At 38.9% G+C, this 13,496-nt stretch overlaps 1 protein-coding gene across 3 annotated transcripts; it reads right to left on the reverse strand.

Annotated features, from left to right (window-relative positions):
* Nucleotides 1-784: 784 nt before the first annotated feature.
* Nucleotides 785-13,444, reverse strand: MRPL47 (mitochondrial ribosomal protein L47). Of its 3 annotated transcripts, XM_008142326.3 has the most exons (7): nt 13,320-13,444; nt 10,731-10,876; nt 9,882-9,942; nt 6,869-6,965; nt 6,322-6,452; nt 4,866-4,961; nt 785-1,015 (listed from the first exon to the last, which is right to left on the reverse strand). In XM_008142326.3, the coding sequence occupies exons 1-7, from the start codon at nt 13,415-13,417 to the stop codon at nt 892-894; spliced, it is 753 nt and encodes a 250-aa protein (XP_008140548.1). In that variant the 5' UTR covers nt 13,418-13,444; the 3' UTR covers nt 785-891. The 3 variants fall into 3 exon arrangements, with proteins under 3 accessions (XP_008140548.1, XP_008140550.1, XP_054569727.1); XM_008142328.3 differs by lacking the exon at nt 10,731-10,876 and having other exon boundaries at nt 13,320-13,381; XM_054713752.1 differs by lacking the exon at nt 13,320-13,444 and having other exon boundaries at nt 10,726-10,788.
* Nucleotides 13,445-13,496: the final 52 nt, after the last annotated feature.

The raw sequence follows: 13,496 nt of genomic DNA on the forward strand, positions 1-13,496 counted from the left end.
CCCGGATTGTGAGAGGGCGCAGGCCAGGCTGAGGAACCCCCCCCCACCCCCAGTACACAAATTTTCGTGCACCAAGCCTCTAGTTTAAAAACAAATGTTGACTCGTGCATGCATGATACATATAAAGCTCTCACTGGCGCCAACTGCACGCATGTTTTAATTTTATACTACTACTAGAGGCCCGATGCACGAAATTCTTGCAAGGGGCTCAGCCCTCGCAGCCCTGGCTTCGTCTGGAAGGTCATCCAGATGGTCCCTCTGCTGTTCAATCTAATTAGCATATGAGCTCTTTATTATGTAGGATATTATATATACTATTTTGAAATGCAATTTTTTGCAGTAATGTAATTGCACAAATTTTCTTCTAATTAATTTCCTTTCAATGTGCACAATTCCGTGCACTGGGCCACTAGTAATTTATAAAATGGGAATGTAACCTGAACTTGATACCTGATTTTTTAAAAAATTTCTTTATTGATTAAAGTATCACATATTTGTCCTCATCCCCCCATTGCCATCCCACACCCCTCCCTACACATGCCCCCACCCCCCTGTTGTCCTTAACCACTGGTTAGGCTCATATGCTTGCACATAAGTCCTTTGGTTGATCTCTCCCCTTTACTCCCACCCTCCCCTACCCTCCCTCTGAGGCCTGACAGTCTGATCCATGCCTCCTTGTTTCTGGGTCTGTTCTTTTGATACCTGATTTTTTAAAAATCTGATAGAAGCATGACCACTTCCAATATTAGCAGACCATATTAACCCTTAAAACAGTTGGTAGTCATTTGACTAAAACACGGTTTCTTTATAAACCACTTGACATATAGTTACTTTCATATATAGACTGTTTATGTACGAAAAACAAAATGGTAAATTAAGAGTTCAGATATCTTAGACAAGACTTGACTTCTGGGCTTCAGAAAGATGTGGAAACTTTTCCTGAAGAAGTTTTGCTTTCTTTTTCTCTAAATTTCTCTTCCTTATTTTGATCCGGGCATGTTTCTCCATTTTCAGCCTAGAATAAAAGTAACACAGTAAATTATACAGAAATCTTTCTCTGTTAGTCAATACTGTCAAACTATGTCCAAATCAATTACTTAAAGCCTGAATCATGACAGTCTCGATATTAGGTGTGGCATGTATATTATAAAAGTGGAACAATCACTATAAACCTACAGGTCAAAGATAAATGTGATATCAAAGCATCTGTAACCCTGCAGCAATTCTTATTTCTTGTCTAGAATGAATGAACAGATCTGACCCTGTAAAGAATGATCTTTTTACCTTATTTAAAATCACTACAATTTTACTGACTACATCAGATTTTTTACATCCTGAGACTTTTGGGAATTCCCTAATTTCGAATAGCATTCAGTATAGCATATCCTTTCTCCTACAACAGAGAGAATAAAGCCATGCCTAGAGATGATGCTTAGATTCACCACTCTAAGTGAGATTGCTGTACCCATCAGCATTCCAGGGCATGAGGCATTTTGTACCTCAGCTAAATTATGTTGACCTCTATGGTGACGTAGGAATTGTCAAAACTGTAAATGGTAAATTTATGGATGCCAAGCCTCTACAGCACTGAAGCTAATATAAAGTTTAGTCATACAGAAACAAGTACTGAATAGCTAATATGCCAGTTCTATGGTGGAGGTCACAGAAATTGGAGATGAGGGTTACATTTGGGAGAAGACAACATGTATATCCCAAAAAAACCCAAACACACACATGATACCTTGTAAATTAAATACAATGTAAATGTAAGATTAAACAAAGTTGAAATCAGATTACCCTCTATTCATTAATCTTTGCTCCAACTAAATTTTGGCCATTTATAAGAAATAACCATATCTAAAAGAATAAAGGTTGGTTATTCTTAAGAATATTCAAGAGATTACAGTACATACTTTGAAGGCTAAAAAAGGTAGTTTCAAAAAGAGAATAATTAGAATGAGTATAAAGCCTGTAAGAGTAACACTGGGTTCATAATTTCTCATACATTGTTTTAACCCTTTGTACGCCACAAGTGTCTATAGACACAAGCAGTGGACCTTCCCCACACACCACGCACATGTATAGCCGCAAACCTCGCATGTCAACTGTGATCACCCAATTTTAAAATCAGACTTGTTAGTGACATCTCTGGGTATGTAAAGAAAATTATGGCAACTTAAATTCGTAAATATTCCAGCGCATATGGAAGAAATGGGGATGTTTCCGTTTTGGATGCATGGCAGTTAACTGGTTAAAAGTCATACTACTTATAGCTTTTCCTTACATGACTAATGGTGGAAAGTTCAAATGGGAAAACATTAGTCTTGGCAAAAAACAACAACAGCCAGTGCAGTTAGATTACTTTCAATCACTTAGCATCTGAACTGGGTCTTAAAATGTGCATAGACAGATTTCAAAGCTGGAAAGGAGCAGCAAAAGAAAATGAACAAGTTATGTTTAGGAAACCAGGAGAAAGGTCTGACTGGTGAAGGGTAAGTACTAAGACTGAACTGTGGGAACACTGGGTGAAAAGAGGTTTGGATTTTATCCTGTAGACAAGAAACTACAGTTTTAAGGTCTGAACAGCACTGATGTGATAAAAAGATGTGAGGAAAATTAGTCTGAATGGAAGCAATATCTGAACGAACTCAAGTAAGGAAGATGTTCAACAATTCAACTTAATGAGGGACTGCAATAGGGCAGAGAGAGTGGGAGGAGGAAGGACAGATTTGGAGACATTTTCCAAGAAAAATTAAATCAAGGACTGACAATCTGGAGCACCGGTGATGAAAAAGATGAATGACATTTAGTATCGACTTAGAATGGATATCCTATATAATAAAAGGCTAATATACAAATAGACCTAACAGCAGAACGACCAGTCACTATGATACACACTGACCACCAGGGAGCAGATGCTCAACGCAGGAGCTGCCCCCTGGTGGTCAGTGCGCTCCACAGAAGCCAGGCTCATGGCTGGTGAGTGCAGTGGCGGTGGCGGGAGCCTCTCCTGCCTCCGCTACAGTGCTAAGGATGTCCGACTGCTGGCTCCTGTCAGTCGGACATCCCCTGAGGCCTCCTGGACTGTGAGAGGGCACACACCAGGCTGAGGGACCCTCCTCCCCCGAGTGCATGAATTTTGTGCACCGGGCCTAGATCTAGTACTGTACATAAAAGGGTTTTGGACCCAATTTCACTGGGGGTGGGATTTCCTACACCACCAACAAGCAATGGTCAGACACCACCAACAAGCAATGGTCAGACACCACCAGGGGTGGAGAATTTGACTCAATTCTGATACTACCCACCCAGAGATGGTGCCAGAGGTTGTCACCTACACTTCTGATGACTCCCTCCTTGGACTTCAAACACCAGTCACAAATCCAGGTTGTTACCTGTACTTCTAACTGACTGGCTAGAACAGATCACAGAACTAAGGAAACCTGTTTACTCACCAGCTGATTTGTTATAAAAGGATATCACTCAGGAACAGCCTGTCAAATGACATGCATAGGGCAAGGTTTGGGGGGAAGGGTGGAGTTTCCATGGCCTCTCCCTCCAGCCACCACTCTCCCCAAATCTCCATCTGCTCACCAAACTAACTCTACCACCCTGTCCTTTTGGGATTTTCTCTTTATGGAGGCAACATCACATAGGCACTACTGGTTAAATTATTGACCATTAGCAATTGATTCAACCTCCGCCCCTTTCCCTTCCCCAGAAACCAGGGGGTAGGATTGAAAATTTCAATCATCTAGTCAAGATTGTTTTCCCTGGCAGCCAGCCCCCAACCTTGGTGACTTCGAAAAGGCATCATTAACGTAACAAAAGACACATTTTCCTCTTTCTATTTTTCTGGCATTAAGAAATGGTTTTAGGAGCGCTGGGACAGAAACAGGGACAAAATAAACACACATTTCTTACTATAAATCACACCACCACCACAATAGATAAAACTAGAAATAAGGAAAGATAGCTGGTTTGGTGGGGTAGATAAAATTTAAACTGTGATTCTAAAGCATACTAAAATACCTTTAAGGTGAGTTTATATATTTCATTCATGTTTAAATTATTTTTTATATTTTTTATTTTGGGGTATGGAAACACGCTTTTGGGGGAGAAAGTCAGTACTTAAAGAAATCTTGCTGAAGCTGGACGTGCTATCTAAGGCAGTTCTTAAAAGCTGTGGTTCTTGTGCTGCGAGGATTTCCCCTTAATTTCCCAGCTGCTTTCCTGCCTTGAGTTCTGATCTCTCGCATCTTTAGCCAGTAACCCTGTAGTTTCCACATTCCTGTGTTTTTGGTAGCCACAGTTAAGGAGTTGAGTGGCACCCTTTCCCTGGAAACCACAAACTTGCAATTCTTCTCCCTTCCAATAGAAGTTCTGGGGATTTCATCAACCTTGTGATGAATTCTGGGGATTTCATCACATTTTATGCAACTAAAGTATCTGGACCTTCCTTTTAACATTATAGAAAGATTTAACCATTTGCTTACATATAGATTGAAGAATCGAAAGGCAATGAAACTTTTAAAAGGATATACACTAGAACAGCGGTCACCAACCTTTCAGACCTCACGGACCACCAGTGGTCCGCAGACCACCAGTTGGCAACCGCTGCTCCAAAGGTTTCCTTAAACCAGTGGTCGCCAACCTTTCAGACCTCACGGACCACCGGTTGGCGACCTCTGCACTAGAAAGTTAATAGAAGACTATTTCTGGATGGTGAGATTATACAAAACTTTAATTTCTTTTTTACCCGATTTTTCTATTTTTCCACAGTGAACATATATTTGTTTGTGTAAAAGCTTAAGGCATATCATTTGATGTAAGGATGTTTCATTAGTAAGGGTGCTTGTGCTCACCTGTCAAACTGTTCCACATAGGGCATTGCAAAGAATCGTTTCCTATTGTACCTTTTATTTAGGTACCAAGGTATAGGCCACTGCTTGAACTTGTGCCTGCAAAGAAAGCAAGAAGGTATCACCTTACAGAAAACATTTAATACATTTGCAAACAAGACACAGGGTTTTAGCTTTCTTTGGATTAAATATGTTGTCAATAAATCGAAAGCAAAATAAAAAACCCTAGAAGAGAATAACACTGCTAAGAGATTCTAAAATTGACACAGATTCTCTCCCCATTCCCACCCTTTCCAAATTGACCGCAACTGGATTAATCCAAATAAGAATTAGTAGAAAATAAAATAGTTCAGAGTATTTGGTTAGATGTTTTAGCAATTTTCCTCTTTTCTGCATTGGATTACATGGTTAAAGATTGCACAGCTACTCTCCTAAATGTGGCCCAAGCAGCTCCATTACCCCAACCTCCACTAAAGAACTCATCAAACAAGTAAGCACTATTATGTAATGTAAGTTCAACCACCCAAAATACCTTCTCCATTTTGCTGGCCAATGTTTAAAATTCTATTAACAATGTTTCCTTTTGGCCCTGACCGGTTTGGCTCAGTGGATAGAGAGTCAGCCTGCGGACTGAAAGGTCCCAGGTTCGATTCCGGTCAAGGGCATGTACCTTGGTTGCAGGCACATCCCCGGCAGGAGGTGTGCAGGAGGCAGCTGATCAATGTTTCTCTCTCATTGATGTTTCTAACTCTCTTATCCCTCTCCCTTCCTATCTGTAAAAAAATCAATAAAATATATATTTTTAAAAAACCAACAACAACAATGTTTCCTTTTGGCAGCTCAACCTAAAAGTAAATGAACCCCTGGCAGAGAGAGAACTCACTGGGTCTTTTCCATTATTTCTATCTCAGTATAAATGTTTATTATCGATCTTTTCCCAAGGTCTGGTAGGACTTTGGGAACTGGACTTAGGAGACAAGATTAAACTGTTTCATAACTTGTTCTAGGGCTTATCCTGGCTCATGTGGCCTTATTCCTCAAAAACTTCTTTTCAATAGTCCCAGGTTCTCAATGAGTAAAGAGGACAGGCATGTGTCCTAAAATTAGCTTCATGGCATTTACCACCCTCTGAATTACATATACACTATACATTTTTCTGGGGAAAGGATCTATAACTGTCATCAAATCCTCTTACGATCATATGATCCACATAAGAAGATTAAGAACCACTGTGATAAAGCACCTTTACATAAGTGAATTATGAGAGTGGGATGCCTGGACTACTAGATAAAGCTACCCTCGTTCATATTCTGGAGCTCCAAAGGGGTTTGGGGACCTCTGTTTATATTAGATATATCTCCAATTTAGCTAATACACCTTATACAGTGAGATATTGGACAGGGGAAGCAGCAGGGACTTCCACTCTCATCTTAGAAAAGCCACAATGTCAACTACGTACCAGATGATTCTTCCAAAGATGTCTTTTCTCCAGGCACCAGGTCTAGATTTTTCTTGACCAGTCTGAAGGAGCCTTAGGGCATCTTCTCGTTCCTGGACAACTTTATCTAGTGCATCCATGGATTCTATTACCTGAGAAGAGAATTTAAAGATATAATTTCAATCACCTAAAATAGAATTCCAAAGAAAGAGAACATATAAACATTATGCCACAGAAAACCTATGAATATTTTTGTCCAAGAGCCATTCCATCAAATATCTCCTGCAATTTCACCGCTAGGTATCTACCCAAGAGAAATAAAAACACATGTCCTCCCATATGTTGGGAGTTGCAGGGAGGAATGGGAAGTGACTGCAGATGGGCATGAGATTCCGTTTGAGGTGATGGAAATGTTCTAAAATTAGGCAGTAGTGATGGTTATACAACTCTGATATTTACTAAACATCAAGCAGAAATAAAAAACATCTATTTGACAGGAAATATAGGAACCATTCACTCACTCCTGTTAACTTTATCCCACAAAACAGCCAGCCTCCCACAGCCTTACCTTTTCTAGCCGCTCCGGGCTTGGCATTGGTAGTATCTGCCGCTTGGCCTCCTGCTCTAGAGTTAGGAGCATGTTTCTTTCTTTCAGTAGGACATACCTACATCAAAACACAGAACTTGTAATGCTATTTTGTGACAACATTAACAAAGTTGCAATTAAACAATTTTTTATTTTATTTTATTGATCTTAGAGAGATGAAGGGAGATTATAGACTTATTTGTCTATAATAAATCTGTGCTATTTTACACATAGCACTTCTGACACCAAATGAGAGTTTTTTCCCCCTCTGTCCTCACGTTCCACCCTCCCCTCCCCCCGATTAACCCCTTTTCCGTCCTCTTGACACCAAATGTGTTGTCTTTCCCAACACCACTTCTCCAACTCTGACACTACCTGGAGTTAGCACCAGATTCCACAGAGCTAAGGGCTCACTCCACAAGACTGGCCCCCACTTCAGATGCCAACAGCCAGTTCCAGGACTACCACACATCTGACTGACCAACTGGAAAGTGGGATTCCAACGACCCCCTCCTTGGGTTCAGGAATTTGATAGAATGGCTCACAGAACTCAGGAAAGCACTTTACTTACCATTACTGGTTTGGTACAAAGGATAGAACCCAGGAACAGCCCAATGGAAGCGATGTGGAGTTGCTGTGCTTTCTCAAGGTATGCCCCCTCCAAGTGTTCAACAACCTGGAAGCTCTCCAAGCCCAACTGTTTAGGTTTCTTATGGAGGTTTCACTATGTGGGCACGATCGACCAAATCTCTGACCACTGGGGAGCAAGCTCCATCTCCAGTACCTCTGCCCCTCCCAGAGGTGAGGGTGGTGGTGAGCTGGAAAGCTCCCCCTTCCCTCATGCCTGGGTCTGTCTGGTGACCAGTGACCATTCTGAGGGCCCCCTCCTCACCAAGAATTGCCTAATTGGAACAAAAGACACTCCCATCACTCAGGAAATATCCAGGGGTTTAGGAGCTGTGTCAACGAATGTGGATAAAAACCAAATAATATTTCTTATTGCAGTGATGGCGAACCTGTGACACGTGTGTCAGCACTGACACACGTAGCCATTTCTGATGACACATGGCCGCTGAGGTTTATTAAATACAATTATCTATAACAATTATACATATATGTTATTTAAACTATAAATATCGCAAAATAATGTTTTTTCCTCAAAGTGACACACTACCCGAGTTATGCTCAGTTTTTTGGCGAAGTTTGACACACCAAGCTCAAAAGGTTGCCCATCACTGTTTATTGTATCACACGATACACCTATAATATCAGTGGTTCTTATAAGCATTTTATAATTCTGTAATCTGCCCTGAAAGAGAAATAACCCTGTAAATAGGGGGATAGAACTTTAAATGCCTACTACATTTAAAGAATGGAAGAAGAGGATGGGTGAGAAGTGGCATGCACTGCTCCGGGCAGAGGCTGTACAGACCAGCCAGTTGCGGCCACGTGGCCAGTGCTGCCAGATCACAGGTCTGATTATTAAAGAGCAGCTAGATATCTTTATTTTTGTGTGAAATCTCTCAATTTAAAAAATATAGTAAAGTCCAAACAAAACATATCTTTGGCTAAATATTGTCATTTAATGTAGGGGAGGGGAGGGTAGGCAAAATATGTGAAGGGGGTCAAAAAGTACAAATCTCTAGTTATAAAATGAGTAAGTCACATGTCTACAGTTAATAATATTGTGTTGCATATTTGAAAGTAGCTAGGAGAGTGGATCACAAAAGTTCTTATCTCAGGAAAAATGATTTGTAACTATGTGTGGTGATGGATGTTATCTGGGCTTATTGCAATGATCATTTTGCTATACAAATATTGAATGATTGCATTGTACACCTGAAACTAATACGTTACATCAATTATACCTCAATAAAAAATATATATATATAAACAGTCAATTAAAAATACAACTCTGTCTTAAATCCTCTCAACTCTAATTCATCAGGAGAAACTGCCCAAAAATCTACATAAATTCCCAATTAAATGCACCCTCCAACACACTTTTCCAAAGATAAGCTAAAGATTTCAGATCATGCAAAAGGTAATAAAGAGGAAGAAGGCCTAAATGTGACCAACTCTTCTCCATTTCATTTTATTACCTTACTGGAATTGTTAATATAAAGGTGTAGTATGACTGGTAGCAATACAATTTCTAAACTCCTAACCACTTGAGAACTCTGGTACATTTGTCTTAATATAACTTAACCTGTCATATTTATAAAATCTATAATGATCTTATGTACCATCCACAGTTCTGTGAAACAAACCACTTTGCTCAATTTCTTACGGCACATAAAGTTTATACCTCCTTGTTATACTAAACTGATTCAAACACCTAGATCAAGCATGTCAAACTCATGGCCTGCATGTGGCCCACAACGAATATTTTTGTGGCCCAGCCAAAATAACGGTATGTAAGAAACGTTTTAATACAAATTTTGTAACTTAACTTTTACAATATCCTGTTATACATAATTATTAATAACAAACTACAATGTTCGCTAATGACTGATTACTATAATCGTGTTGCATTCATTTCCTTTATGTGCCTTTGACGCCTTCCACGCAGGCGCACCATCTCTCTCCACTGATGAATATTGGAGATATTTTAGCAGCCGATTGCCACCTAATTAGTCTTGGACTGACTTTTTTGGTGTGTGCAACAGGAAATATTTCGCTTTCAAAGAACAAGAAAAATAGGTTTATTTGCGTTACGCTTATTAATTTGTGCAGTTATTCAGTGTCTGGTAAGTTAATGTTCAAGAAAAAATATTAACTTTTATTAAAATATTCTATTATTTTATGTTAATGATGACTCATTTATTTCAGCCCTTTGTATTCAGCATGTCTCTATCAAAATAAACCTATGTTTCTATGAAAATTGGAGCTTTTGTTTTTTTGCGGCCCACATAAACTTAAATCTTATTTGTTCCATGTTAGTCTTTGAGTTTGACATGCTTGATCTAGATGTTCATGTACTCAGTATACTTACCAAAGTTTATGTAAATCTTCATTACTTTTGTTCCTTAACTGCTGACAGGTCCATGCAGCTCCTATTAAAATAATATATTCATAACATGAAATAATTTTCTAGCTATATGTCCTTTGGCAAATTACTTAACCTTTCAAATCAGTTTCCTTATCTGTAAAATATATTATAGCTTTATTATGTTACAGTATAAAATGCAATTAGAATTAAATTGGGGTTAAATTAGCTAACACATGAAAATAGAGTAATGAGACTGGCAACAGCATTCAAAAATGTTAGTATGACTATAGAATGTATTTTCATAGTTTAAGGTAAAAATACACCATTACAAATTAATTTTCAATTATCTCTAAAAAATAAAATTTAAGCCCTGATCAGGTAGCTCACTTGGTTAAAGTGTCATCCCAATACACCACAGTTGCAGGTTCAATCTTAGGTCAGTGCACATATAAGAATCAACTGCTGAATGCATAAACAAGAGGAGCTACAAATCTATGTCTGTCTGTCTGTCTGTCGCTCTGTCTCTGTCTCTTTCCTTCCTTCTCCTCTCTCTCTCTCTCTCTAGAAATTAATAAAGTAAAAAATATATATTTTTTAAAAAATAAAATCTAAAACAAATCCAAACATCAATTTAGTGAAAAAATTTAAGCCTCCTCCTCTTCTAAACCTTTTGCCAAGCTGCCAAGGAACAATTAACTCTATTACATTGTCCTTTTAATTTTCACTAATAGACATTCCCAAAGGAAATTAAAAAAAAGAAACACCTAAGTAATTCCTAAACTGGATAAATAATCCGAACATGATGGATGGTTCAAAAAATATATTTAATACCAATCAATCCAAATACCTCACCAGATTTCACTTTTTCTTCTCCCCAATTCTTTGGGTCATCAAAAAATTCTTCCAGTCCTTTCCTTGATAACGTGGTATGAATTATTCTACACTGGTGTAAAGATGTGACAGTTGGTATATTCTTAGGCAACAGAATAAGGGAAAACCTGCAATTGAACACATATAAACAATTGCTACCCTATAATTTCAGAGGTAGTATATTTACATTTATATTTTAAGGTAACATATGTAGATCCTTCATAAACTGCTTGTGGGCATATGAGTAGATTAAAATTATTCTGAAGGTTAATTTTGTAACATGTATTAGAGGCCCCAATGTTTCTTCCCTAACTCATTAAGTCCACATCTAGAAATTTTAACTAAAGAAATACCATAGATGGAAACTGATAAATTTAAATATCTATTAAACCATTATATATGATATTAAAAAGATGATATTGTAAATGTGCAACCATGAGTGGTTTAAAAAATTATGTGTCCATATGACAATCTATTATGCGGTAACTTAAAAATCATGTTTTTAAAGAATATTTAATGACTGGTAAATAATTTAAAATACAATAGTGAAGCATGTCACAAGTGTTGCATTCCTACCAAAAAAAAAAAAAAAATTAACCTGAATTTAATCATGAGGAAACAATCAGACAAACCCAAATAGAGAGATATTCTAAAAAGACTGATCTTATAAAAAAGATGACAATGTCATGAAAGAAAAAAGGAACCATTCTGGATTTTAAAAGATTAAAGAGACATGACAACTAATGCAAAAAAATGAATGTTGTTTGGACCCTGAATAAAAAAAATAAGAAAGAAAAAAATTATCAGGACAATTGAGGACATTTGAATTTGGGCTATAATAGTAGTGGAATAATAGTATGTATCAGTATTAAATTCTTCAGTATGTGGATTATTGGCTCAGTTGATAGTATCGGCCAGGGTTTGATTCTGGTCAAGGGCATGTACCTGGGTTGCAGGTTCCTCCCCAGCTTGGGCCCTGGTCAGGGTGAGTGCAGGAGGTAACCAATTGATGTGTTTCTCTCACATCAATATTTCTCTTTGTCTTTCCCTCTCTCTTCCACTCTCTCTCTGAAAATCAATGGAAAAATATCCTCGGGTGAGGATTAAAAACAACAAAAACATTGTTCTTGTTCTTATGAGATATATGCTGGAGTGTCATGATGCTTGCAATTCGGACGTGCCTCAAATAGTTCAGGGGGAAAAAAGCCTGGATATAAAGAGATAAAGAAAAAAAATGTAACAAAATGCTAAGGGTTGATTAATATAGATAAAGAGTATACGGTTATTCTTGGTACAACTTTTCTGTTGTTCTGAAATTCTTAAAAATAAAAAGTTGGGGAAACAAGGGTAGAGCACAAGAATGCATATATGTAAATATAGTCCTTATTTTATTTTAAAACTAGAGGCCCAGTGCACAAAATTCATGAATGGGTAGGGTTCCTAGCAGCTGCTGGCTGGGGACTCCCTTTGTTCAGTGCTGCCCCCTGGTGGTCAATGCACATAATAGCGAGCAAATGAGCTCCCAGTCTGTGGAACTCCCCAGGGGACACTTTGCATATTAGGCTTTTATATATGCAAAGTTAAAAAGGGCAGGAAATCTGTTTATCTCTGAGTGGTAGAATTAGAGTTGATTTTTGTTTTCTTCTTCAAAATACTTGACCCTATTTCCAAAGTGTCTGCAAATGAACATAATTTATTCTAATAAAGAAATCTAAAATTAATTTTTAAGGAAAAAGGAAAACTAGGTGGAAGAGACAATGGATTCAAGTTTGCCACCTTGATCAAGTTACAACCTCTGAGCCTCTGCAAAATGAAAACAATACTGCTTATCTCTAAAGTTACATGTAATATGTAGGAACACTGTAATATAACAGATGCTCAATAATTGTGGTGGCTCAAGAGCACATACATTACTTCCTTTTAGGAAAAAAAAAATCGGACATACCCAACTATTTATAAAATTCAAATCACTACAGACAAAAGGCAGTAAGAGGGAGGAAACATATACCCCCCTAAAGTAAAAAAATGATCGGTCTGACCAGAAGACAACCTGACTTTCCAGAAATAATGAACACCATGTGTAGGATGTTCCTTTCTCCCACCTGCAAGGGCAACTTTTCATTTACTTGGCTACTTTCACTTATTCACTCAGCATTACTGAGCAATCGCTTTGGGACATATCCCAGAAATAATAAGGCCCCTTCTTTATCCATCCATCCATCCATCCATCCAAGCTCGACACTTCCAAAGCCAAAAGCTCTTCAGTGAAGTTTTCCCCCGCAACTCCCACAGCCAAATGGCTACTTCCATACCTCTACCTTTAATCCAACAAGTACTGGGCATCTGCAGACCCCAGGTACAGCCTAGTTCACAGTAGGCGACAGCAAAATGAGGCAGGAAGGGAAACGTCGTCAGAGGACGCCTGGTACGAAGTCACTCATTCCTCCCCGAGTTGGCTTCGGGCTCAAGCCACTCCGGCGACCTTTCCATCCCCGCGCTGTTCTCAGCATCTCTGCAACCAGACAAGCTCCCGAGGCGGAGAGGGACAAACCTCCTCCTCGCATCACTTACCCTGTGCCAGCAGGGACCTGGGGGCTTATTAACGACCTGGCAGTCTTCGCGGCGGCTGACACTTTCCTGCAGAGAACGGCTAACCTGGCAGCAGCCATTTTTCTCGCGTCAGCAAACCGCGTTCTCGTCCACAGACGCGTCACTTCCGGTGCGTCGCCCCGACCGGAAGCAGAGCAC

Source organism: Eptesicus fuscus, chromosome 3 (genome assembly GCF_027574615.1).
Source record: "Eptesicus fuscus isolate TK198812 chromosome 3, DD_ASM_mEF_20220401, whole genome shotgun sequence".
NCBI lineage: Eukaryota > Metazoa > Chordata > Mammalia > Chiroptera > Vespertilionidae > Eptesicus > Eptesicus fuscus.

Bases quoted from the DNA above. Each gene is read 5' to 3' on its own strand.
- MRPL47 (XM_008142326.3), bottom strand. From the start codon at position 13,417: ATGGCTGCTGCCAGGTTAGCCGTTCTCTGCAGGAAAGTGTCAGCCGCC. The intron at 6,966-9,881 runs GTAAGTATACTG...GTTTTGATGTAG, and splicing joins GAAGATTTACATAAACTTTG to GTATGTCCTACTGAAAGAAA. The intron at 6,453-6,868 runs GTAAGGCTGTGG...TTCTCTTCTCAG, and splicing joins GCCCGGAGCGGCTAGAAAAG to GTAATAGAATCCATGGATGC.